The following is a 23,767-nucleotide window of genomic DNA, read 5'->3' as shown; positions in this document are numbered from 1 at the left end:
AAATAATTAAAATTAGGTGTCCTGATGCCATCTTAAGATAAGCTATCAATCCCCAGCACAGCAAAAAAAAAAAAAAAAAAAAAAAAAAAGATAGGTTATCACTGTGGCCATGTGACTTTAGGCTATTTATTTAAACTGAGTCTTAATCTATAAAATAGAAAAAATGGTAACTATCACAAAGGTATTGAGAGGGCATTTTCAGCTCTATATTATCATAACTGTACTTATTATTTCTACCCAATGTTCCTTCCCCTTTACCTATCTTTTCTAATCATGGTTCAAAAGGTTTCTTCTTCCCAAGTGAAAGATGAGTATTACTGCAAATGCACACTGGCTTTTTTTTTTTTTTTTTTTTTTTGCCTGTAGTCTGGTCACAGTCACATGTTGCCATTTCTAGGTTCCCACCATTCTCGAATTTTTTTTTGTTTTCTTCCAGTATTGGGATTGAACCCAGGAGTGCTCTACCACAGAGCTACATCCTACATCCCCAGCCCTTTTTATCTTCAAACAGGGTCTCACTAAATTGCCCAAGCTGGCCTGGAACTTACAATTCTCCTACATCGGGGTTTCTAGTTGCTGGGATTATAGGTATATACCACTATGCCTAGCTCAAGTGATTCCTCTACCTTCCTTAGGCAAACACCAGATAACTTTTTTTTTTTTGATACTGGGGGTTGAACCCAAGGGCACTCAACCACTGAGACACATCCCCAGTCCTTTTTATATTTATTTAGAGATAGGGCCTTGCTAAGTTGCTGAGGCTGGCTTTGAACTCACGATCCTCCTGCCTCAGCCTCCAGAGCTGCTGGGATTGCAGGTGTGAGCCATCATGCCCAGCAATGATGATTTTTAAATCTGGTTGTTTCACTTAATAACAAATCTTCTAGATACTTTCCCTATTAATCAGTTTATTATCATAAAATATGTATTATTTCAAGTGATGAAAAAAAACCCCAGAAAGGGGCTGGGGATGTAGCTCAGTTGGTAAAGTGCTTGCCTCACAAGCACTGGTGATATGGGTTCAAATCCCTAGCATCACAAAAAAAAAAAAAAAAAAAAAAAAAAAAAAAAAACCTAAAAAACCCCAGAAAATTATTAAGTATATCTCAAAGTTCTGTTTTGAGTATTTTCCTAAGGTGAAGACAAGAATCGGTCACTTAAGGCCCCACCCAGGACTATAAGAAATTGGGAGGATAGAGATAACAGGAAAACAGGGAATGAAAATTTGTGGCTATAGACAGTACTCTGTGCAACTCCAGAAGGGATGGAGTACAGAACACAGTTCTAAGTTTCTAAAGATAAACACTATGCCAAAGTACACTCTATTGTCATTATATCTAAAAAAGAACAAATTTAAAAAAAAAGATAAAGACTATGTGTTTTAATAGACTGGACAAGTACTGATGGAAATTTCATTAATGTTGGCTTCTTTGGAGAATCATGTTCCTCAAAATAATGAAAACTAATAAAATGGGTAATAGTAAGTAATGTATTGTTTTAATTAAGTGTACCGAAGTCTAACCCTGAGGCCTATGGGGAAGAGACTAAAAGTCTGTATTTACTCATCTGTGAGGCAGATGAAGCTGTGCAAAGAATAAGATGATATGTGGGATAACTGAACAGCACATTTGTTTTTGTTAAGTACAGTGTGAGACAGTATAACTAATACAGGATTTGATATTAGTAAAGAAGGTCCAAGTTCAATCTCTGCTTGCCAGCTATCTGATCTTGCACAAATCATTCAAATATTTAATGATTTCAGAATTAAATGGATTTTATGAGGAAGAACATTTTAACACAAATAGTTATATATGTTTTATATGATATGATACCAGGTTGCTATGACCTGGGTGTTTGTCCTCTCCAAAACTCAAGCTGAAACTTAGTCCTCAGAAATATATGCTAATGGACTGGGAGGTGGGGCCTTTGGGAAGGGATTAGGATTAAATGAAGTCATGAGGGTGGGACCCTAAAACTGCATTAATTCCTTTATTAGAAAAGGGTGAAAAGCTGACCTTTTCACCAAGATGGCGCTGAGCAAAGAAAGCTCCTGCCCCTCCCAAAGCTGAAGCCTGAAGCCGAAGCAAAAGCTTTGAAGGCCAACAAGGCAGTGTTGGAGGGTGTTCACAGTCATAAAAGTAAGATTTGCACGTCACCTACCTTCCGGTGACACAAGACGTTGCAGCTGGCAGAGGCAAATATCCTTGGAAGAGCACTCCCAGGAGAAACAAGCTTGACCACTAGGCCATCATCAAGTTCCCCCTGATCACTACATCAGTGGTCATGAAGAAGATTGAAGACAACAACACACTTGTGTTCACTGTGGATGTCAAGGCCAACAAACACTAGATCAAACAAGCCGTAAATAAGCTCTATGACATTGATGTGGCCAAGGTTAACAGCCTGATCAGGCCTGATGGAGAGAAGACAGTATATGTTGGGACTGGGTCCTGATTATGATGTTTTGGACACTGCCAACAAAATTGGAATCATCTAAACAGAGTCCAGCTGCCTAATTCTAAATATACCCCCCCCAAACAAATAAATAAATAAATAAATAAAACAAGAGAGAGAGAGAGCAAACTATGTGATATCCTTCTTCATGTCATGATCCAACGTGTAAGTCCTCACTAAATACCACACAGATGGCAGTGCCTAAGTCTTAGATTCCCAGAACTGTAAGGTTAAATAAATCTTTTCTTTACAAATTACCACAGTCTGACTGTGAACCATGGCACATGCCTATAATAGCAGAAACTATGGAGGCTGAGGCAGGAGGATCACAAATTCAAAGCCAGTGTGGGCAACTTAGCAAGACCCTGTCTCAAATTAAAAAATAAAAAGGGCAAGAAGTGTAGCTCATTGATAAGCATGCCACTGGGGTCAATCCCCATTACTGCAAAAAATAAACAAATAAATTACCCACTCTTCAGTATTTAGTTACAGCCAAAGAAAACTAAGATACAGGTTGAATAAACTGGGCCTTAAAATTTTATTTCCTTATTTGGTGATGGTCACGGCATTGAGGGGAGGAAGATGCTGGAAGAACTACAGCAGAAACACTGTTCACGTAACAGAAAATCATTCCTACCACTTAATGAAGATAGAAAAATAATAATGTTACGGCCTTCATATTAACTGTCTCAAAATATGCTTATCTAGGGTGTGCTCTTGCCTCTCATAAACACATTCTCATGCAAAACACTTGCCAGGATTAATTACAAATATATCAGTAGTGGTAAGTTTTTCTATAGGTATGAACTAATCAAGTCATAGTCTCTAGGCCACAAATAAGAATTAAAATCTGGGGCTGGGGTTGCAGCTCAGTGGCAGAACACGTACTTGCCTAGCACACGTGAGGCACTGGGTTGGATCCCCAGCACCACATAAAAAAACCTAAATAAACAAAATAAAGGTATTGTGTGAATTTATAACCAAAAATATTTTTAAAAAAGAATTAAAATCTTTTCATGGAAATAAAATAAAAAAGGGCCAACTCCAACACCATTCATTCATTTACTCAGTCCCTATTGTATATCAGGTTTTTCAAGTGTTGGGGAATCAATAGTGAACAAGACAAAGTTTCTGCCACATGGAGTTCATAATATAGCAGAAAAACAGAGTAAAGAAATTTATAGTAGGTCAATAAAGCAGGCAGAGAAAAGGGCTTTAATTTGAAATAGGGCAACAAAGGAAGGCTTCATGGAGAAGATGACATTTAAGGAAAGACCCAAAGTAGAAGTATACAGATACATGGGGAGAGAATAATGGGGCCATATAAACCTCTCTGTCAAGTTCACATTAAACAAAATGCAACCCCTTACCTTTCAAAAGGGGCTGGAAGGTTGGAATCTCTTGTAACTTGATGACATCAGGATCATTGCTGACATTCCGTGAGGCCTGAGAGCCCTGAGCTACAACCACAATATCATCCATCTTGGCTCTATGCTTAGCTGGAGAAGGAGTCACTGAAAATAAAGTTACACTGCTCAGGAATATGCATGTTAGCCTCTGCTTCACCACAGCTATTTTCAACATAACCATTAGAAAGAATATTTTTCGATTATAAAAATGTAGATTTTTTTGCAGTGGGGGTTAGGTAGGATGCATTCTGAGAGAACCTCTATTTTCTGTGGTATTAAAAAATTCAAACATTACAGGAATATAACCTGTATGAACTTTCATAACTAAACATTTTATTATTCAGTACACAAAAAGTATAGGCAGATTGTGTTTTAAATTTCTTTGATTCTCCTGATCCTCCTGACATATGTCCCTATTTTACAAATGAGGAAATGAGGGTATAAAATTTGGCTCTGATTTGCTCAAGGAAGAGTTAGAAAAGATACTGGAGATTTATGAGTTGTTGGTGCAAATGGGGTTGCAAAGCTATCTACCTTCTTACAGTCAGCCACGTGTATTTAATAAAGACTAATCATGGGGTCTCAACCCAGGTGATAGATCTATTCTTGAGGCTCCAGGCTTTTCACCCTTGTTACAACATTACTTACTCCAGGAAGGACAGAAACAATCAACAGGTCTATTCTAGGCTGAAGCAAAATTCAGAAATTTGGAGAACTGCTACAGAGGCAGGTCAATTTCAGGATCCTTAAGAGAATGTGATCCATTTGAAGGGAAGAAATTCAAACCATAAAGGATTCCCAAATCAAAATCTGCTCCTCAAACATCTTCCAGGTTAGGGCAAATGAATTCTTGAAGTATGTTATTTTTTTTTTTTTGAGTGCTGGGGAATCGAACCCAGGGCCTTGTGCTTACAAGGCAAGTACTCTACTGACTGAGCTATCTCCCCAGCGCCAGTATGTTATATTCTAGAAGGTAGTATTCTGAGGCTTATCATGGCCATGTCTCAAAGGTCCATCCAGGGGATGTTACAGAACTACCTGCCTTACATTCAGAAAGTTGGTCTTCTGATTCTTGGCATTCACTCTTTAAGAAAAATCTCTGCTGCTTTTATTACTCTTCAAGAAAGATTTCTTAATCACTTTTGGCAATTCACCTTAACATTTTACAAAATCAATGACAAAAATCTTTCCTGTTACAAATGTGATTCCTCCTTTCCCAGAATCCAGAGGAAAAAATACCTTCACAACATTCTAGTTAGCCTCTATTACCTTATCCTTTAAATGAGGGTAAAGATTAAACATAAACATATGCCAAGCACTTAAGGGAATAGGCAAATTCTAACATCAGAAAAGAACCTATCATGTTAGTTCATGGGTGAGCACAGGCATTAAAATGATGTCACAACCCTTTCCCCACAATGCTTTTGGTCTGAAGAGAGGCAAGAAATTGAGAGGCAGGCATTATTACTGTATGTGTTATGTGACATTCTGAGCTTTCCAAGGAAAGAATGTTAACAAAGCTAGTAAATGTTGCTCACCTTTAAAAGCTGTTTCAACATAACTCCCTAGAACTCAGGTCTGAACTAATCCTGAAGGACATCCTTCAAAGTGAATAACCCCTAGATCTGTTAGCTTCTACTTTTCTGAATGACAAATTCTATCCAGAACTGAGCAATTCTAAAATCAGGGCCCTTTATAGGCCCCAGAGTTAATTTGGATTAGCAGGCCTGCAGCTTATTCAGGGCACTCCCAGTTGTCCTAGGATTTGTGGGGAACAAAAAAAGGGGGGGGGCAAATTTTGCTCAATTAAATACCAGGGTTTTTCGGTTTTGTTTTGTTTTTTTAAGCACTATATTTTCAGCATAATAATTTTCCCATTCCCACCTCAAACTCAGAAAACTAAAATATGGGCAGGAGAACAGAAGAAAGAGCTTCCCATCTGGCCAACTTCTATACCACCAGAAAAGAAGCCAAGACACTTGAGGAGAAAAAGCAGTTTCTGGAAACGGTTGCAACCAAGGGTTCTGAGAGAATGTACAACTATCGCACATCCCTTCTAAAAACGACCCTCTAAAACCCATTTTTAGGAAAGCCTGTTCTTGCTGCTCTTGGAAGTTCTGTTTATGATCCAACCATTGTGCAAGTCAAATCTCAGTACCTCAATTATGAGTACTAGAGTCAAAAATTAATTAGGTCGTTGTCAAAAGATTACACTGCAGCTGAAGAAACTGTTTCTAAAATAATGGGTATGGGCGCCCAAGGTGGCTTAGGGGAAATCAAGGCTAGGACAGATGGTTACTGTTTCTTTTTTGCTTTTTTTTTTTTTTTTTTTTTTTTAAGAAGCATGGTGAAGGCTTTCTACGCGTTGCCGTAGGCCGTCCCAGACCCCACAAGACTGGGAGGCAGCCTGCTCCGCGAGCAGACAAGCCGGCTGGAGGAGGGCAGGAAGTTAGGACACCGACCTGAGGAGTTCAGATCGTTGGATCGGCTCTCGGCCTCGGAGCTCTGCTCACTGCCCATGGTGCCAGCAGCGGTGGCAGCGGAAGAACGGCGGGCCGGGCGGCGAGCGCTCCGGCGACAGGGCAGGAGCTGGGGACCGGGACAGGGACGCTACACAGCCTGGGCGCCGCGGTGAGGGGGAGACGAGCCCAGCCCGCGCAGGGACCGGAGCGGCCGGGATAAGAGGCCCTATTTGGGGAACAGACTTGTAAGGACGTGCGGCGCTGATACACGCTGCTCTCCCTCTTTCCTTTCGAGAGCCCTAAAAGAGGCGGGGGACATCAGCATTGCCGCGTCTGCGACAGGCGGGCGGCGCCGCTTTCACTCACTGGCTCGAACTCCACAGCTCGCTCCTTCCGGGACGCGGATTGGCGGCGCCTGCTACGCGAGGCCTTTAGTTCCGGGTTACGAGACCCCGCCCCCGGCCTAAGAGAGGGGAGGGGAAAGCCGCACCCGGACCTAGAATGGTGCCTCCTTAAAGGGCCCAGTCACCTCAAAGGACCCGACCGCCTAAAAGCCAGAACTGGCCCAAAGGGTAAGCCCTTTCCTAAGATAAAGATGCGTCACCTTTAAGCACCACCCACACATTGAGCCTTCTCGTATACATATACTAGAACAACTTTATAAAATCGGTGTTTTTAACCGTTTTCAAACGGAGAAAGAATGGTGCTACACAGACCTAGGATTCAAATCCTCAACTGTCCGGATGGAAAGTTCCTTTGTAAGCTTTGAAAACTTGGGAGTTTGGAAGTGGAAAATCACACAAAAAATGCTAAGAAAGAGTGAAGAAATAGCTGGAAATGAGAGAAAAATAATAACGAAATAGAAAATGCCGATTCACCTAATCAGCATGAGTGTGCATCTTCAAAGGGAAGTAAATGGTCCTACAGTGTAGGCACTCTCTGGGCGCCTTGACAATGACCAGGTTACTCTGAAACTAGCAACAGGTGAGCAAGGATTACAAGTAATGCAAAATGGCAGGTTTAGCAGATAGAGGATGTAAACTACCAGTGCAATACCATCAATGAGTTGGGTGTCCTAGGATTCTCAGGACTTTGCAATTTATTTTATACGTTTTCCTTCAAGAAATTACAAGCAAATACCCTGAGATTTTATGTGTATAAATATTATTTCAGGAGTGTCGAATTGACTAAACGATATCTAAGTCTACTCCACTATATCACAGACGTTTACCCTATTTTGTCATTTAATTTTCATGAAATTTAACTTTAGAATGTTAAGGACTGTCTAATTTCAAATTTGGTGCTCTTTCCTCTACTCATTATTACAATACAATGAGAAAAATGCAAACAAATGTAAGTTTAGTGTTCTATGGGAATATGAAGATAGAACTAAAAACTGCCTGAGATCAAAATAGGCTCCCAGAAGGTGGTGAACCTCTATTCTTGAGGTTCACATAAGCCACCAGGGATTAGGAAGGACTCACTAAGCAATTAAGCCATTTCCTCCTGGAGAGCCCTTGGCTCCCCTTCCAGATCTGCCTTCCTTAAGGGTGAGAGAGGAGATAAAAGGGGAGTGGAGTGGAGATTCATTCTAGTTCTTGACCTTCCTCTTCCACATCAAAGTGTATTTGCTTTGTGCCCCATACTGTAACTCACAGAGGCATTAGGTGTTGTGTATGCTTCCCTTTGAATAAATATTTCATTTTAAAAGGGAGGTTCTGCCCCATCACCTGATGAATAGATAAATAAAATTGGTATGTGCATATAGTGCAATATTATTTGGTAAAAAAAGAGGAATGAGTGCTAATAAATTCTTCAACATTGATAAACTTGAAAACATGATGCTGATTGAATAAAGGCCCATCATAAAAGACCACATATTGGACTGGAGAGGTACTCAGTAGCAGGGTGCTTGACTAGTATGTTCAAGGACATGGGTTCAATTCCCAGTACTGGGGGGAGGGGGAGGGGGAGGAAACCATATTGCAACATTTTGTAGATTCCATTTATATGACATGTCCAGAAGAGACACTGCAGAGATAGAAATAGATCAGTGGTGGCCTAAAGCTGAGAAGGAAGCTGAGGGGGAAATTGGGAATGACTACTAATGGGATATGGGGGCTTCTTTCTGAAGGTGTGGAAAATGTTCTAAAATTGATTGTGATGATGATTGTACAACTGACTATATTAACCACTGACATGTACACTTTAAATAGGTGGATTGTATGTTATATGAATTTATCTCCATTAAGTTCTGTTCAGAAAAATGATATCTGAAAATGTAATGCCCTCATTGACTCAATATTTACAGGAGCCTACAATGTGGTGGGTGCTTGTTAGAGTCTAAGATAAAAGATCCAACAAGCCAAACTCGGGTTGTGGCTCAGTGATAGAGTGCTTGCCTGGCATGTGACAGGCACTGGACTTGATTCACAACATATAAATAAAATAAAGGTTCATTGACAACTAAAAAAAATTTTTTTAAAAATCCAACAAGTCCCAGTCCCTAGCCTTAGGAAGCTTACATCCTGATAGCAAGAAAATGAAATGAGTGTTTATAAGAATTCTAGTGGTAGAATTTTAGAGGTAGGAAACATTTGGGATTGATGTCTTTTAGCACCCTTAATATCACTTCCACATAAGCAGCAAGTTGTATTAGTTATCGTATGTGCAATAATGAACAACTGAACAGCTTTTCAAATTTATAAAGTACTTTCATGTATTTTAGTCTCGTATGACTTGCCTATAAAGTAGAAACCACTTCCTTAATTTTACAGAGAAGTGGTCTGGGTCACACAACTAACTAGTGACTAGAGAAAACCAGGACACAAGTTTTCTAAAACCGTTTATGCCTTTTTCTATACCAGACTGGCTCTTCCTCCCATGTCTTCATATTAATTACTTGGCACTCCCATCCATCAGGTCTCCTAAGCCAGTAATCCATTTATCCTTACCACTACACCAACCAGTCACTAAGTTCTGGAAAGCCTGTCTCCTCTATTTCTGTGCCCATTGAGGGCCTCATAAATTCTTCCATTTTATGGAAGACACAAGGACTCTGACCTTACCTCCTTCAGTACATTTTCCATGGGCAGGTAGAAAGAATTTTCCAGAATATTAATTAGTATTTTCTGATTAATATTCCCCATTCCTCTGTGTGCATAGGCAATGTTCATGCCAGGTGTACTGAATTTCTGAATTGTTGTGCTTTTTCCATCTGGACTAGTTAACCTTTTTCTCTCAATCTAGCTAAGAGAATTCCATCTTAGATATCTTCCTGAAAGACCTCTCTGAATTTCCTTAACATCTTCTATCACAACATTTATTCTGTACATAACCATTTATTTGCTTGTCTGTCTCTACTTAACTACAAACATCTTGAAGGTAGAGCTCATGTCTTATTGTTCTTCAATTTTCCCTGCAGGTGTTTAATCATGTTTTCTGAATAAAATACTTTAAAAAAATGCTTCTACGTAGATGGGACTTCTAACACTCAGGAGAAGAGGATTAATAATCTTCAAGCAATGGGGCAACAATGGGTATGGTTTCTAATTTAAACATTTCTAATTTAAACTTTCTAATGCACATCAATAGAAAGTTTTCCTTAACCGTTATTTTTGTCCTTTGTTCACTGTTGTCACTTCAACCATAACAATTAATTATATCGAAACACTAATATGATTTTTTTTTAAATTTTGGTACTGGGGATTGAAACAAAGGGTACTCTACCACTGAACTATATCCCCATCTCTTTTTATTTTTTATTTTTCATTTTGAGACAGGATATCACTAAATGGTCTATGACCTTGAAAGATGCTGAGGCTGGCTTGAACTTGAGATCCTCCTATCTCAACCTCACCAGTCACTGAGATTACAGGAGTGCTCCACCATGCCTGGCTAATCTGAAATTTCTAAGGATGGAAAGGTCTACTTAGTACCTAGGATGGACTTACCTAGCCCCAACCCAGAAGCATATCATCTGCAGAGATAAAATGCACAAATACATCAGTCCCTTGTTGTATAAGGACAATAGTTCCACTGGAAAATCACTCTGGAGTTTACTTTCCTGTGGTAACTCTTTGAAACGAAACTTTGGCAACATTATTGTAACTGGAGAGTAGGTCATCCTGTGACTACAGCTAGTCAGTTTCACACAATGTTCTATCCTTGACAAGTTTTCTCTGACAACATATACCTTCTATAGCTATTGGTTAAAACTAGGGTGTAGCTGTTGACTGTACAAGCCTACTTAGTGTTTCAGGTTCCAAAGCTCTTTCACATCAAAGTAAAGATACTGTCAAAGATTGGACTGTTGTGAGCAACACAACCAAATTCTCAGATCTGGCAAGCAGCAAAGGGGGATTGGAAAATAAAGATTCATAAACACAGATCTTGAAGAATAAGCTGGGATCAGGTGGAGCCTGCACTCTGATGGAGATGCAGGTCTAAAGAGTTACACCAGCAATTTTTATATTCGTCTCATTATCAGGTTAAGGACTATGCAACCATTATTCTTTGTATTCAGGAAAGTTACAGAAACTAGGACATCCTATGTAACTTTTCCACAGTTGCAAATCATAGTTGCAAAATGCAATGTTAGGAGCTTTGTGTAGCTCTCAAGAAAGTCCATTGTTTAAAGGACAATGAAAGGTGGGCAGGAACTGGAGAAGCAGAGCTGGTGAAACATTGTGGTTGTCTAGCATAAGAATTTCTTTCTGGGCTGGGGAGATAGCTCAGTTGGTAGAGTGCTTGCTTTGTAAGCACAAGGCCCTGAAAGAATTTCTTTCTTCCTGGGAGCTGTGTGCCTGAGATCAAGGTTAGAACTGATAGGGCTCTTGCACAGAGCCTCCTCATGCAGGGCATTGCTACAGTAACTAGGCATCCTGTGCCCTTGCACAGAAACATTCCCAAGAACCCGCATGCCACAGCCATGAGGGCATCAGAAATCCCTGTTCTCAGTAACTGCTCTCCCATCCTCTGTCACTGCACTCAACATTGGGCCATTTGGCAAATTATGTCAGTGGTTTAAAAATTTGTCATTTTAGGGGTATATCTGGGGGTGGGCATGAGGGGAGCAGTGATTTGGAAACAAACTTCTACAATCTATACACATTTTCCATTATTTAGCAACAAATATATTTCAGTTAAATATTTACTGAGCATCTATTACATACCGAATACTATGCTAAGTGTATTACATACCGAATACTAAGCTAAAACTGTAACATGTTGTTTTCATCATCATTATCATTTACACCTATAAACAGTAAATCCTGCAGAAAATCACATGACTTCCTCCAGGCTTGCCGGGCACATAATATTTAACTCAAGAATTGTCAAATCTAATTGAGGATCCTCCATTCTCTAATTATGGAAATAGGATTCTCATAACCATATCTCAAATAAGATGCACTGTACATTTCCAAACATCAAGAAACTGCTCTCAGTGGTTGCCTCTGGGGCGGAAGACTAGGAGACTGGGACAGGGCAGGGGAGTTGGCCAGGTGAGGGGAGAGGGGGAAGATTGGGGGGGGGACATTTATGTATGTTTTTTTCTCCTTGTGCATTTGAGCGGGACTGGCCTCACGGAGGCGGCGAGTTAAGGCACAGCTGCAGACCTTCAGGCTGCCAGCAATCTCGCTCCCACGCCCGCCCCGCAGAGCGCACAGCCAGGGGCAGGCAATGTGAAGCGAGCCCAGAACGCGGGCTCCTTCTGGGGCTCAGCAGTGGGGGCCTGCAGTCTACGCGGCTAGTGGGTACACGGTTCGTGCCGAGAGCACTCGATTGAACGTTGCTGGGAAGCAGCTCCGGGTTGCAGGACAGGAACGTGCCCTTCCCCCGCGGCAAACTTTCGGTCCTGCAACGGAAGCAGGAACTTGCTAACCACAAAACCCGCCCGGCGGGTGCTGGAGCTGCGGAGCATCCCCAGGAGTCTTCGCAGAGACCCTCGGCGCGGATTCGCGGGTACTTCCAGCGAGGGCGACGGAGCTGTCTTAGATCCAGAGGGCAAAAGGGACTCCCGGGGTCCTCTCGCTACCAGGTAAAGGCGTTTTTGTCCTCCTCTTGACTGACCCCAAGAAGCGTCGCCACCTGCAGAAAGAGGAGCTCTGCTTCTTTCCCAGGGCCGAGGCTCCTCCACTCACACCAGAGCATGCGAAGAATCAGGGGCAAATAACGACGAACCAGGATTTTTGTGTCACTGCAGTATCCCAAAGGGGATTGCCAGGCAGGTTCAGAAGCACCTACCTTAAAAGGCACCAGCTCAGCGTTGTTATCAGGGAGAGGCGGAAGAATATATTGTTCAGTGAGCTACATACCTTTCTTCAAAGAAAGGGAAATTTCCCCATATTTCCTTATATGGTTTATCTTCCGTTTTCCTAACCTGCTAACTGTATAATAATCTATAGGGTGCGCCTGTGTGCGCATGCTTAGAGTATACTGTGACTAAAATGATTTCCAATATTTGAGATATTTATGTACGAACAAATTTTAGTGATTCCAGTAAGCTGAAGTAAAAGCTCAGATACTTTCTCCTACCTGTAACCTGTCTCCCATTTGCCAACCGAACAGCTGACTTCAGATCTTTAAGACCAAAATAATGATGGGTTGAAAAGTAATCAGTTGGAGTTGTAGCTTAGTGGTGGAGTGCTTGCCTAGCAAGCACAAGGCCCAGGGTTCTATTCCCAGGACCACAAAAATAAATGGATAATCAAGTTTAAGACAAGGCGGCGTGGGCAAAGCACAGCCTCATAATTGTCTGTCCTCTTTAATGAGATAAGTCCTCTTTATAACTTCTTGCAGTGCAGGTGCTATAAAGATACTGCATAATGAGAACGCAACTCCTGTCCCATCTCTCATAGTTCAGTTTTTTAGCAGGGGAGAGACTAATTAGAATCTAGTTCAAAGTAAAATATTTGCCTTGTCTTTGTCTGGTTTCTCCAGGGATAGAAAACAGGCATATAGACTGTGGCAGCCTAATAAGTAACTTGTGCCAATATTCTTAACCTGAGGAGTCTGTGATAACCAAAGAGTCTGTGAATAGAATTCAGGATGTCTGTGAACTTAGGTGGAAAAAATGTGTTATTGCACTAACCTCTAAGTAAAAAGTAACATTTCCTTCAGGAGGAATATAGGCAAAAACCACAGTAGTTGTAGCAGTAGCAGTGACTTGTCACCAGTAGATACCACAGATATTTTCATGTTATTTGTTGCATGTATATCAAAATATTATTTATACCCAGCACTTCTTCAAAATTATGGCAGTTATCAGATGTACCCATTATTTAATTGGTTAATAAAGAGGTACATATATGGCAGGTATAGTGGCACACACCTGTATCCCAGCTACTTGGGAGGCTGAGTTAGGAGGATTGCAAGTTCAAAGCCAAGCCGGGCAACTTAGCAAGACCCTGTTTAACAACAAAAAAGCTGTTGCAGTGGTATAGTCCCCCCACCCCAAAATTCAGTCCCTAGTACCACACACACACAGCACATATGTATCACACAATGTGGGGTTTTTTATTTTAACTGAAAATGGTAATAATAAGGGGATCTATCTCATTAGGATTCTTATAAGGATTAAAAGACATGATATGTATGTAAAGTACTTAGCATGGAGACTGGCATATGAGAAACAATAAATGTTACTATTTTACTACATACAGAAGTTGAACATAACAGCAAGGGAGATATTAGCCTTGTATTCTTTTATTTAGACATTTTGTTTTTTAACCTTTTTGTGGTTTTTTTTTTTTTTTTTACTAAAGTTCACAACTCACATAGGGTTTATTATGCATGTTTTACAATTCTTTTTAAAAATATTTTTATTAGTTCTTGATGAACCTTTATTTATTTATATATGGTGCTGAGAATCAAACCCAGTGCCTCACACATGCTAGGCAAGGGCTCTATCCCTGAGTCACAATAGGAGCCCGTGTTTTACAATTCTTTCAATTTTTTGGGTTAATTGATTTATTTCTCTCAAGAATTTATCTAATAGGTTAGGAATTTTTCTTTAGTGCAAGAACATAAGCATGAAAAAATACAGACATGAACAGATGCAGGCTTATTTTTTTCCTGCAAAAATAAGTCTGAGGTATTATTTTCTAATATTCATTAATTCTACATGAATCCTGGAACCTTCTCAGTTTTCGTTCTACCATCCTTACCACCTTAACTTGCCTTCTGGTTGAGGTGAGAAGTTCTATCAGTTTTGATAGATGTGCAATGACATGTATCCACCATTGCAGTATCATACAAAATAGTTTCACTGCCTTAAAAATCTACTGTACTCCACCCATTCATTCCTCTTTCCCTTCTGGTAAGCACTGTCTCTGTAGCTTGGTTTTTCCAGAATGACACATAGTTGGAATCACACCAGTTCAGACTGGCTTCTTTCACTTAGCAATATATGATTAAGGTTCCTTCATATCTTTTCATGACTTGATAGTTCATTTCCTTTTATTACTGAGTAATATTCCACTGTATAGTTTTATCTCATTTTGTTTATCCATTCACCTATTAGCAAACAGTTTGATTATGTCCATTTTGGGGCAATTATGAATAAAGCTACTATAAATGTTCTTGTGCAGGTTTTTGTATGGACATAGTTTTTAACACATTTGGGTATATATATATAGTAGGACAATTGCTTAATTGTATGGTAAAACTATATTTAGCTTTGTAGAAAAATTGCCAGACTTCTTCCAAAGAGACTATACCATTTTGCATTCCTACTAGCAATGAATGAGTTCCTGTTGCTCCATATCCTTGTCAGCATTTGCTATTATCAGTTTTTTGGATTTTAGTTATTCTTATATGTGTATAGTAGTATCTCACTTGAATTTGCAATTCCCTAATGGTATATGACTTTGAGCACCTTATGCTTATTTGTCATCTAGATATCTTGGTGAAGTCTATGCAAATCTCTTGCCCATTTTTTAGGATTTTTTCCTTATTAGTGAGTTTTAATAGTTCGTTGTATATTTTGGATGCCAGTTCTTTATCAGATATGAGTCTTACAGATAGTTTTCCCAAGCATGTGCATATCTTTTCATTCCTTTAACAATGTCTTTTATAGAGAAAAAGGTTTTAATTTTAATGAAACCCAACACCATTTTTTTTTCTTTTATGAATTATGCATTTGGTGCAGTATCTGAAAACTCATCATTTAGTCTGAGGTCATAAAGATTTTTCTCTTATGTTATCCTCTAGGAATTTTATGGTTTTCTGTTTTACATTTGAGTCTATGATCCATTTTGAGTTAGTTTTAGTAAAAGGCATAAGGTCTGTGTTGAGAGTTATCTTTTGCATGTCGCTATTGAGTGATTCCAGCACTGTTTTTTAAAAGGCTATCTCCATTTAATTGTCTTTGCTCCTTTATCAAGGACCGGTTGACTAGATTAGTGTGTATCCACTTCTGGGCTTAGTATTCCATTTCATTGATCTAGTTTCCTATCCTTTTGCCAGTAGCACACTTTTTTGATTACTATGATTTTTTTGTTTGTTTGTTTGTTTGTTTGTTTCAGGGATTGAACCCAGAGTGCTTTACCACTGTACTACATCACCAGTCCACCAGTCCATTTACTTTTTTATTTTGAGGTCTTACTGAGTTGCTGAGGGTCTCATTACATTGCTAGGATTAGCCTCAAACTTGAACTCCTCCATCCATAGCTTCCAAAGTTGATGGGATTACAGGTGTGCACTACTGTGTTCAGCTACTATAGCTTTATAATAAATATTGAAGTCAGATAGTGTTGGTCCTCCAGCCTTGTTCTTCTTCACCATTGTATTAGCTAGTCTAGATCTTTTTGCACTTATATGTAAACTTTAAAATCAGTTTGTTGGTATCCACAAAGTAGTTTGCTGGGATTTGATTGAGTATGTATTGAATCTGTAGATCAAGTTGGGAAGAACTGACATTTTAACTATGTTGAATCTTCCTATCCATGAACATGGACTATCTCTTCATTTATTTAGATCTCTGATTTCTTTCATCAGCATTTTAGGCACATTTTAAAAACTTTTGATAATTATTTTCAATAAAACTGGCTTCCTTAGTAATCCTATATATTTCATTTCATGCTTGTTTGTTGTTATCCACAAAGTAGTTTGCTGGGATTTGATTGAGTATGTATTGAATCTGTAGATCAAGTTGGGAAGAACTGACATTTTAACTATGTTGAATCTTCCTATCCATGAACATGGACTATCTCTTCATTTATTTAGATCTCTGATTTCTTTCATCAGCATTTTAGGCACATTTTAAAAACTTTTGATAATTATTTTCAATAAAACTGGCTTCCTTAGTAATCCTATATATTTCATTTCATGCTTTTTAAAACATGTATCTCAGGATAGATCCTAACCTTCCTTAGACTACCAAAGGATTTGTGACCAAAAAAAGGTTAAAGAAGCAGTAATTCTGTGCTAAACTATCATTCAGTCAACATTTTTATTCTGGAAATGTGGGGTGGATGAGTGAGGGCATTCTAATATAATCTTTAACATTTATTTTAATAAATAAAATAACATTTATTTAACATTTATTTTTCCAGAAAGAACCAACTTTCCCAATGGAGTTGGCATTATGCATAGTGTAATCTGTATTTTTAGGGATACAAAAAAGGACATCTGTCCATAAACTTAAATGAACCAGAGTATTCCCTCTGCTTACCAGTTAATTGCTAGATTTAGATTATTAGATTTGTCTGCCTCCATTCCAGTGTATAAAGAGAGGCAACAGTAAGAAATTTCTCCTCCACTTTCTCATTATACAATGAGGTAAAAATAAGTTTTGTTTTGTTTTTTTTTGCAGGGCATGGTGGCACATGTCTGTAATCCTAGTGACTCAGAGGCTGAGGCAGGAGGTTTGCAGTTTGAGGCCAGTCTGGGCAATTTAGTGAGACCCTGTCTCAAAATAAAAAAACATAAAGCGCTGGTGATTTAGCTTAGAGGTAGAGTACTCCTGGGCTTCATCCTCAGTACTGCAAAAGAAATGGGGGGGGGGGCTCTTTTGCAGGGCTGCTATAGGATTAAAGAGTGTAATATACGCAAATTGTTTAGCGATGCCCACCACCCAGTAGATGATTTTAAAATCATGATGTTATTGCTGAGAAAGGAAGTATGCTCAAACCTAACATCACTTTTTCATCAGTAACTAGAAATTTTGTGTCCTCTCCCCTCCTGGTTAGGAGAGACAAGAAAGAACTAGAACTCAGAGGCAGGGCTCCTATTTATACCTCTTCATTGGCACTGTCAGATTTTAATCATCAATAGGCTAGTACATGTGTACTTACTTGTTCTTTGCCAAGTTTTTAATGAATGTTCATCTCAAATATAGTAAGGGTGAAATAAATAAAACATACTTGGGTTATTTTCATTGACTTGGAGAAATATTTCTTCCTTGGTTTGTTAAAGGAAACAAAACTCATTGATGATTTTCTATTTTTGTTCTAGAGAGGAGTTCCATCATTTGCATAAGCTTCCTGAAGCAAACTGAGACCACAGGAAGAGTTATCCTTAACCTTTAAAGACCAAGACTAAAGTGAAGTAAAATGTTCTTCAGGGAAGAACGGAGCTTGACTTACACTTTGATGATAATTTGTTTCCTTACCCTACGGCTATCCACCAGTCAGAATTGCCTCACCAAGAGTCTAGAAGATGTCATCATTGACATTCAGTCATCTCTTTCTAAGGGAATCAGAGGCAATGAACCCACATATACAATAACTCTGGAAGACTGCATTAATTCTTGCTGTTCAACAAAAAACATAGCAGGTAAATAACATGGCAACCCTTTGTTCTGTGTTTTATGACATAAGTATCATGGTGGATGTGACTGAACAGTTTATATCAGTCATTCTCAATGGGGTAGAAAGGTGGGTGACAAAATCACAGAAGAATTTTCCACAGGGTGCCTTCCCCTCCCCTAAGCTGTGTTAGCTTTTCTGATGAAATTGTGTGTACATCCCTTGAGTGACTGGCAGACAAGAGTTTGAGAACCATTGGTGTTATGTCTTAACAGGCCTCTAGGAAATTGAAAACAAAAATCGTATTTAAATACTTAACTGCCATCATCATGAAGTACTGGGATACACTGTAATATTACAAGAATATGTAAACAAAACAAAGGAGTTGAGACAAAAAGTAAAAGTCTTAATCTGGGTGTTGTGGTGCATGCAGCTTGGGAGGCTGAGGCAGGAGAATCATGAGTTAAAGTCAGCCTCGGCAACTTAGTGAGACCCTGTCTCAAAATAAAAAAAGAGCTGGGGATGTGGCTCACTGGTTAAGTGCCCCTGGATTCAATCCATGGTACAAAAAAAATGTAAAAGTCATAACTCATTCCATTTAGATTTATAGACTAAATCAGCATTTTAATGGAAACTTAAAACCTCTGCTTCATCAGCCTCCCTAGAACTATCATGACACAGGATGAAGCCACTGACCACTAGGTAATTGAAGCTTGTAGGACTCTACAGGAGCAGGGACCATTCACATGTCACAGAAAAAAACTGAGGCTGATACATTTGAACCATACCTTTGTATATTTTAGACGTCACAAAAGTCTCTTTTCAAACTATATATGAAAAGAAAACTATATATCTAAGTAAACAGTGGTTGTTTTTCTTTTTTTTTTTTTTTCTTTTTTAAAAATTTTTCTTAGTTGTAGATGGACACAATACCTTTGTTTTATTTATTTACTTTTATGTGGTACTAAGGATGGAACCTTGCTTGGTAAGTAAGCTACCACTCAGCTACAACCCCAACCCCTTGTTTTCCAGTTTTTATTATGACTTGTCCTAATTCTATAAATGTAAAAACAACTACATTTATCGAGCACCTAACACCTCTCTAAGTGCTGTAGACAAAACATGAATAAGATAGACAAGATCTCTCCATTAAGGAAACTAGAAGAGCTAGTAAATCCTGGACCAGTGCTTCTTGACTTACTAGCCAATCAAAGCATATGTTTGCTCTTAGATCTTTACTTCCTTTTCTTTCTATAATGATTGTAGGATAATAAGAAATATATATGTAGTCTTTGTCTCTGGTTCCTGGCACAGAACTAAAATTTTTAGAATTTCCTAAGTGATAGGAGCACATCTTTTGTTATTTATAATGGGCCCCTTTTAACCATACCTGAACTTGTGCTAACAAAGCTCCTCTTAACAGGTCCCTAGACTGCTTCTAGATAGGTACTGATGCCAAAAAGGCCACCTGATCAGAATCTTGGAAATTCAGCCCACCCCTGACCTCTAGGGAAGGCCTCGAGATTGGTTGAATCACAGTGTCCATTAACTTAATTAATCATGTAATAAAACCTCCATACAGCCCCCTATATGTGATTTGGGGAGTTTTCAGTTTGGTGAACACATTCATGTGCTAGGACAGTAGTGTACCCCAATCCATGAAAACAGAGGATCCTGCACCCTTCCAGACCTCATCCTGTATGCCTCTTTATCCAGGTATTTATTTAGCTTTCTGTTTAGCATGCACAAAGCCCTGGTTCAGTCCCCAACACACACACACACACACACACACACACACACACAATCATTTTTATCTTTTATAAACAACTATAATAGTAAATATAGTATTTACCTGAGTAAATACCATGAGTCATACTAGTAAATTATCAAACTTGAAGGGTAGGCTTGTGGCAACTCCTGAATTTGTCCCCAGTCAGACAGATGGTCCTGTAACATGGAGGCCCAATGTTTGCTTCTGGCTTCTGAAGAGAGGGCAGTCTTGTGGGACTAAGTCCTTAAACCCTGGAGTCTGATGCTAATTCTAGTTATTAGAGTCAGAATTGAATTGAATTGTTGGATGTCAGAGAATTGTAGAACTGGTGTGGAAAAGATACAATATACTTGGTATTAGTAGGAAAAAATCCCTTCAGTAATCTCTTACTGAACAGTATGTTTTTGGATACTGTGTATGGACGTAATTTTAAATTCTTACTTTTTTCTTTAAATGTTGATAAAAACATTTTTTGTGAAATAGAAACATCATTTGCAAACCGGACTAAATGGGTATTTCCTGGCACTGTAGGGAACTGCGTTTCTCCTCAATTCCAAGAAATGAGGGTTTGCTGCTTTTATTTTACCAGCACAAGTGCTATTACCCTTTACTGTATCTCAGTTAATGGATCTCAAACTTCTCCCACATTTATTGAGCAATTTTTTTTAACTGTTTAAGGTTCAAAAGACACTTTGATAATTGGATCATAGCCTTGGACTCTAAAAAATGCACATAAACACAAAGGACACAAAATTTTTCATATGGTCTGGGAAGCTTATGGATCCTCCATTTTGCCTAAGTTCCAAAAAGAAAGTACTGCACATAACACATTTTTGTGAAATGAAAAGCATGAATATCTCTTATTCCCTGAGTAGTGGAGAGATAATGTGATAAAACCCTTGCAGAGTCTATTCTTTTTTCTCACCTGGGGAGTAGGGTTGATCCCTAGCCATTGCTGGTCTAGAAGAAGTGGTAAAAATGATAAGGGAAATAAAAACCAGAAGAATGGTATTTGTTATGGTTTGGATATGAGGTGTCATCCAAAAGCTCCTGCTAATGCAGGACTATTCAGAGGTCAAATGATTGGATTATGAGACCTGTGGCCTAATCAGTCCATCCTAGATTAAATGGACAGACTGGGTGGTAACTGTAGGCAGGTGGGGCATGTCTGGAGGGGACAGATCACTGGGGGCTTGCCCTGGAAGGGTTTATCTTCCCTGCAGTCCTTTACCTTTCTTTCTCTGATTTTTTGCTGCCATGAACCAAGTAACTTTCTTCTGCCATACCTTTCTGCCATGATGTGCTGCCTCACTTTGGGCCCAAAGTGATGGAGCTGACCCACCATGAACTAAACCTCTGAAACCATGAGCCAAATTAAACTTTTCCTCCACCAAATTGTCCTTGTCAAGTATTTTGGTCATAACAATGAAAAGCTGACTCACATATTACTGATAAAAATAATTAGCAGCAAGGTTTGTTAGTATCCACCTGTAATCCCAGGAAGATTGTTTGAGGCCAGGCATTGGAAGCCAGCCAGGGGAACCCAGTAAGATCCTGTTTGCTTAAAAAATTAATAAAGATGGACTTTGTATTCCATATACTACTCAAATCCTTTGTGGAAAGAAGCATGGTATTTATGATGACTAATTTACTCACTCCACCCTGACTCAGTTTATACATGTCTGAAATGCCCTCAGGATTAGAAGAGATGCATGAAATCATTAGAGTTAGAGCCATTTCTTAATGTCCAGCCCGTTTTAAGTCGTGTAATGACTGCAAAGTCAGCATATCAATATATATTTTGAGGGATATTTTAACAAAGGGAAGGTTTACTTCTAGGGAATTAAATGTACTATTAAGAACTGGTTGTGAAGAATTATCTTAACTCATATTTGTAAACCCAACATCGTTTAAAATTGCTTTACATGACTAAACTAAGAAAAAGGAAATGATTCAGTAGTCAACAAGCAAGTGAACAAACTGAACAAAGGTGTTTATGTTGGATTCCAAAATAAGTGAAGTTCTTCCTTCTTGCCCTGCTCTTTAGAAAATCTATTTCAAAATTATGTTTATAAAACCTTTCATTTCAGGGGACAAAGCATGCAACTTGATGATCTTTGACACTAGAAAAACAGCTGAACAACCCAACTGCTACCTGTTTTTCTGTCCCAGTGAGGAAGCCTGTCCACTAAAACCTGCAAAGGGACTTATGAGTTACAGAATAATCAGAGGTAATAAAAGCATTTTTATTTTTCTTTTGGGATTAGAATTAAGGATATGGTTTCTATGGAAGATTTTTTACTAGAATCAAAATAAAACTACCAAAAGTTTTCACGTGTATTTCACTTCTTGAAATTCAATTTATATTAAACCAAAATTTGTTTTCCAACGAAAGACCTCTAAGTGATAGTATTTTGTTTTGTTTTGTTTTTACCTTTATATGATAAAAGGTGAGCAGTTATCTTACGAAACACTTTTATTAAATTAATTCAGGGTCACTCTACCACTGAGCTTCTTCCCTTGCCCTTTTTAAATTTTTTCTTTTGAGGCAGAGTCTCATCAAGTTACCTAAGTTGGTCTCAAACTTGTGATTCTTCTGCCTTAGTTTGAATAGCTAGGATTATGGATGTGTGTACCCAGTCTGGTTTTTTGTTTTGCTTTTGGTTTTTAAGATCTTATTTAGGGGCTGGGGAGATAGCTCAGCTGGTAGAGTGCTTGCCTCGCAAACACAAGGCCCTGAGTTCAATCCCCAGTACCGCAAAAAAAAAAAAAAAAAAAAAGATCTTATTTAGAACAGTGTGAACAACACTGGAAGTACATGAGTCTCTGGGGCAACTATTTTCAAAGGGTTAAGACCTATATGAATATATAAACTTTTAGAATGTTTTTATTAAGTTCTCATTATTTTATAATCACAAAATCCGAAATCAAATTCACTGAATTTTGTTATCAAGACCTGGAGGGACATTTATTCAAAAAATATTCACTAAACATGTACTATGTGCTCGATTCTGTGCAAAGCACTAAGAGTATCCATACTTATGAAATTTACATATTAGTTTAGAATGTAAAAAATTAACAGCTTAAAAATAGATAATTATTTGGATATGTCTGGCTGAGATTTTGGCATGTTAAGTTTTTTAGGATGAAATGCATTCAGTATCAAATTTCCTATTTAGCAAGTACTCTTTTTCTTTTTTTTTTTTTTTTTTTGGTGGTACCAGGGATTGAACTCAGGGAAATCAGAGGTGCTCAACCATTGAACCACATCCTCAGCTTTTTATTTTATTTTATTTTATTTTTGAGATGTGATCTTGCTAAATTGCTTAGGGCCTCTCTTCTATGCTGAAGCTGGCTTTGAACTTGCAATTCTCCTGCCTCAGCTTCCTGAGCTGCTGGGATTACAGGAGGGCACCAACCATGCCCAGCATGCCAAGCACTTTTTACTCCCTAAGTATGCAACACTCACCATGAAAAAGAAAGTTATCACTTCTGATATTTAATTTAGGGGATAGAGATAATAACCAGAATAAACAAATAATCAAGAAAAATATATGGAGGGAGGAGGGGAGGGAAAAGGGGAGTACTGGGGAACAAAACTGACCAAATTGTATTGTTATATTGTGTGCCTGTACAAGAATGTAACAACAAATTCTATTGTGGGAAACTATAATGCACAAATAATATAGATGTGTGTATATGAAGAAAAATAAAATATAAAATTATAGTCACAAATGCCTTGCAGAGACTTTGGATCAGATAATGTCATAGAGAATTACTGAGTGGACCCTCTTGATCAGCTGAAAGCATCCATGAAGAAGTAATCCCTAAACTAAAATCTGAACAACCAGAAGCACATGCAAGGAGATAGGGGAAGGCCTTCCAGGTCCCTAATCCTCAGACAGATAGGTTTGGAATGTT

The 23,767-nt window shown here is 38.7% G+C and overlaps 2 protein-coding genes across 4 annotated transcripts in view; one reads left to right on the top strand and one right to left on the bottom strand.

Annotated features, from left to right (window-relative positions):
* Borcs5 (BLOC-1 related complex subunit 5) overlaps positions 1-6,777 on the bottom strand; it is a 106,565-nt gene extending 99,788 nt beyond the window's left edge. Inside the window, exons 1-2 of one of the 2 annotated variants that reach the window (XM_047548732.1) lie at positions 6,692-6,777; positions 3,825-3,968 (exon numbers count right to left, since the gene is read on the bottom strand). In XM_047548732.1, coding sequence (XP_047404688.1) covers positions 3,825-3,968; position 6,692 — 145 coding nt within the window. In that variant the 5' untranslated portion in view covers positions 6,693-6,777. Of the gene's footprint in view, positions 1-3,824; positions 3,969-6,325 lie in introns of both variants that reach the window. The other variant, XM_047548731.1, reaches the window with a different exon arrangement.
* Positions 6,778-6,802: 25 nt separating this feature from the next.
* Mansc1 (MANSC domain containing 1) overlaps positions 6,803-23,767 on the top strand; it is a 31,075-nt gene continuing 14,110 nt past the window's right edge. The window contains exons 1-4 of one of the 2 annotated variants that reach the window (XM_047548730.1): positions 6,803-6,897; positions 9,750-9,864; positions 17,783-18,103; positions 21,937-22,077. In XM_047548730.1, coding sequence (XP_047404686.1) covers positions 17,881-18,103; positions 21,937-22,077 — 364 coding nt within the window. In that variant the 5' untranslated portion in view covers positions 6,803-6,897; positions 9,750-9,864; positions 17,783-17,880. Of the gene's footprint in view, positions 6,898-9,749; positions 9,865-11,986; positions 12,366-17,782; positions 18,104-21,936; positions 22,078-23,767 lie in introns of those variants that run through there. The other variant, XM_047548729.1, reaches the window with a different exon arrangement.

This window comes from Sciurus carolinensis, chromosome 4 (assembly GCF_902686445.1).
Source record: "Sciurus carolinensis chromosome 4, mSciCar1.2, whole genome shotgun sequence".
NCBI classification, from domain to species: Eukaryota; Metazoa; Chordata; class Mammalia; order Rodentia; family Sciuridae; genus Sciurus; species Sciurus carolinensis.
Note: the sequence above shows the minus strand (reverse complement) of the source record. Positions and strands in the feature narration are given on the sequence as shown.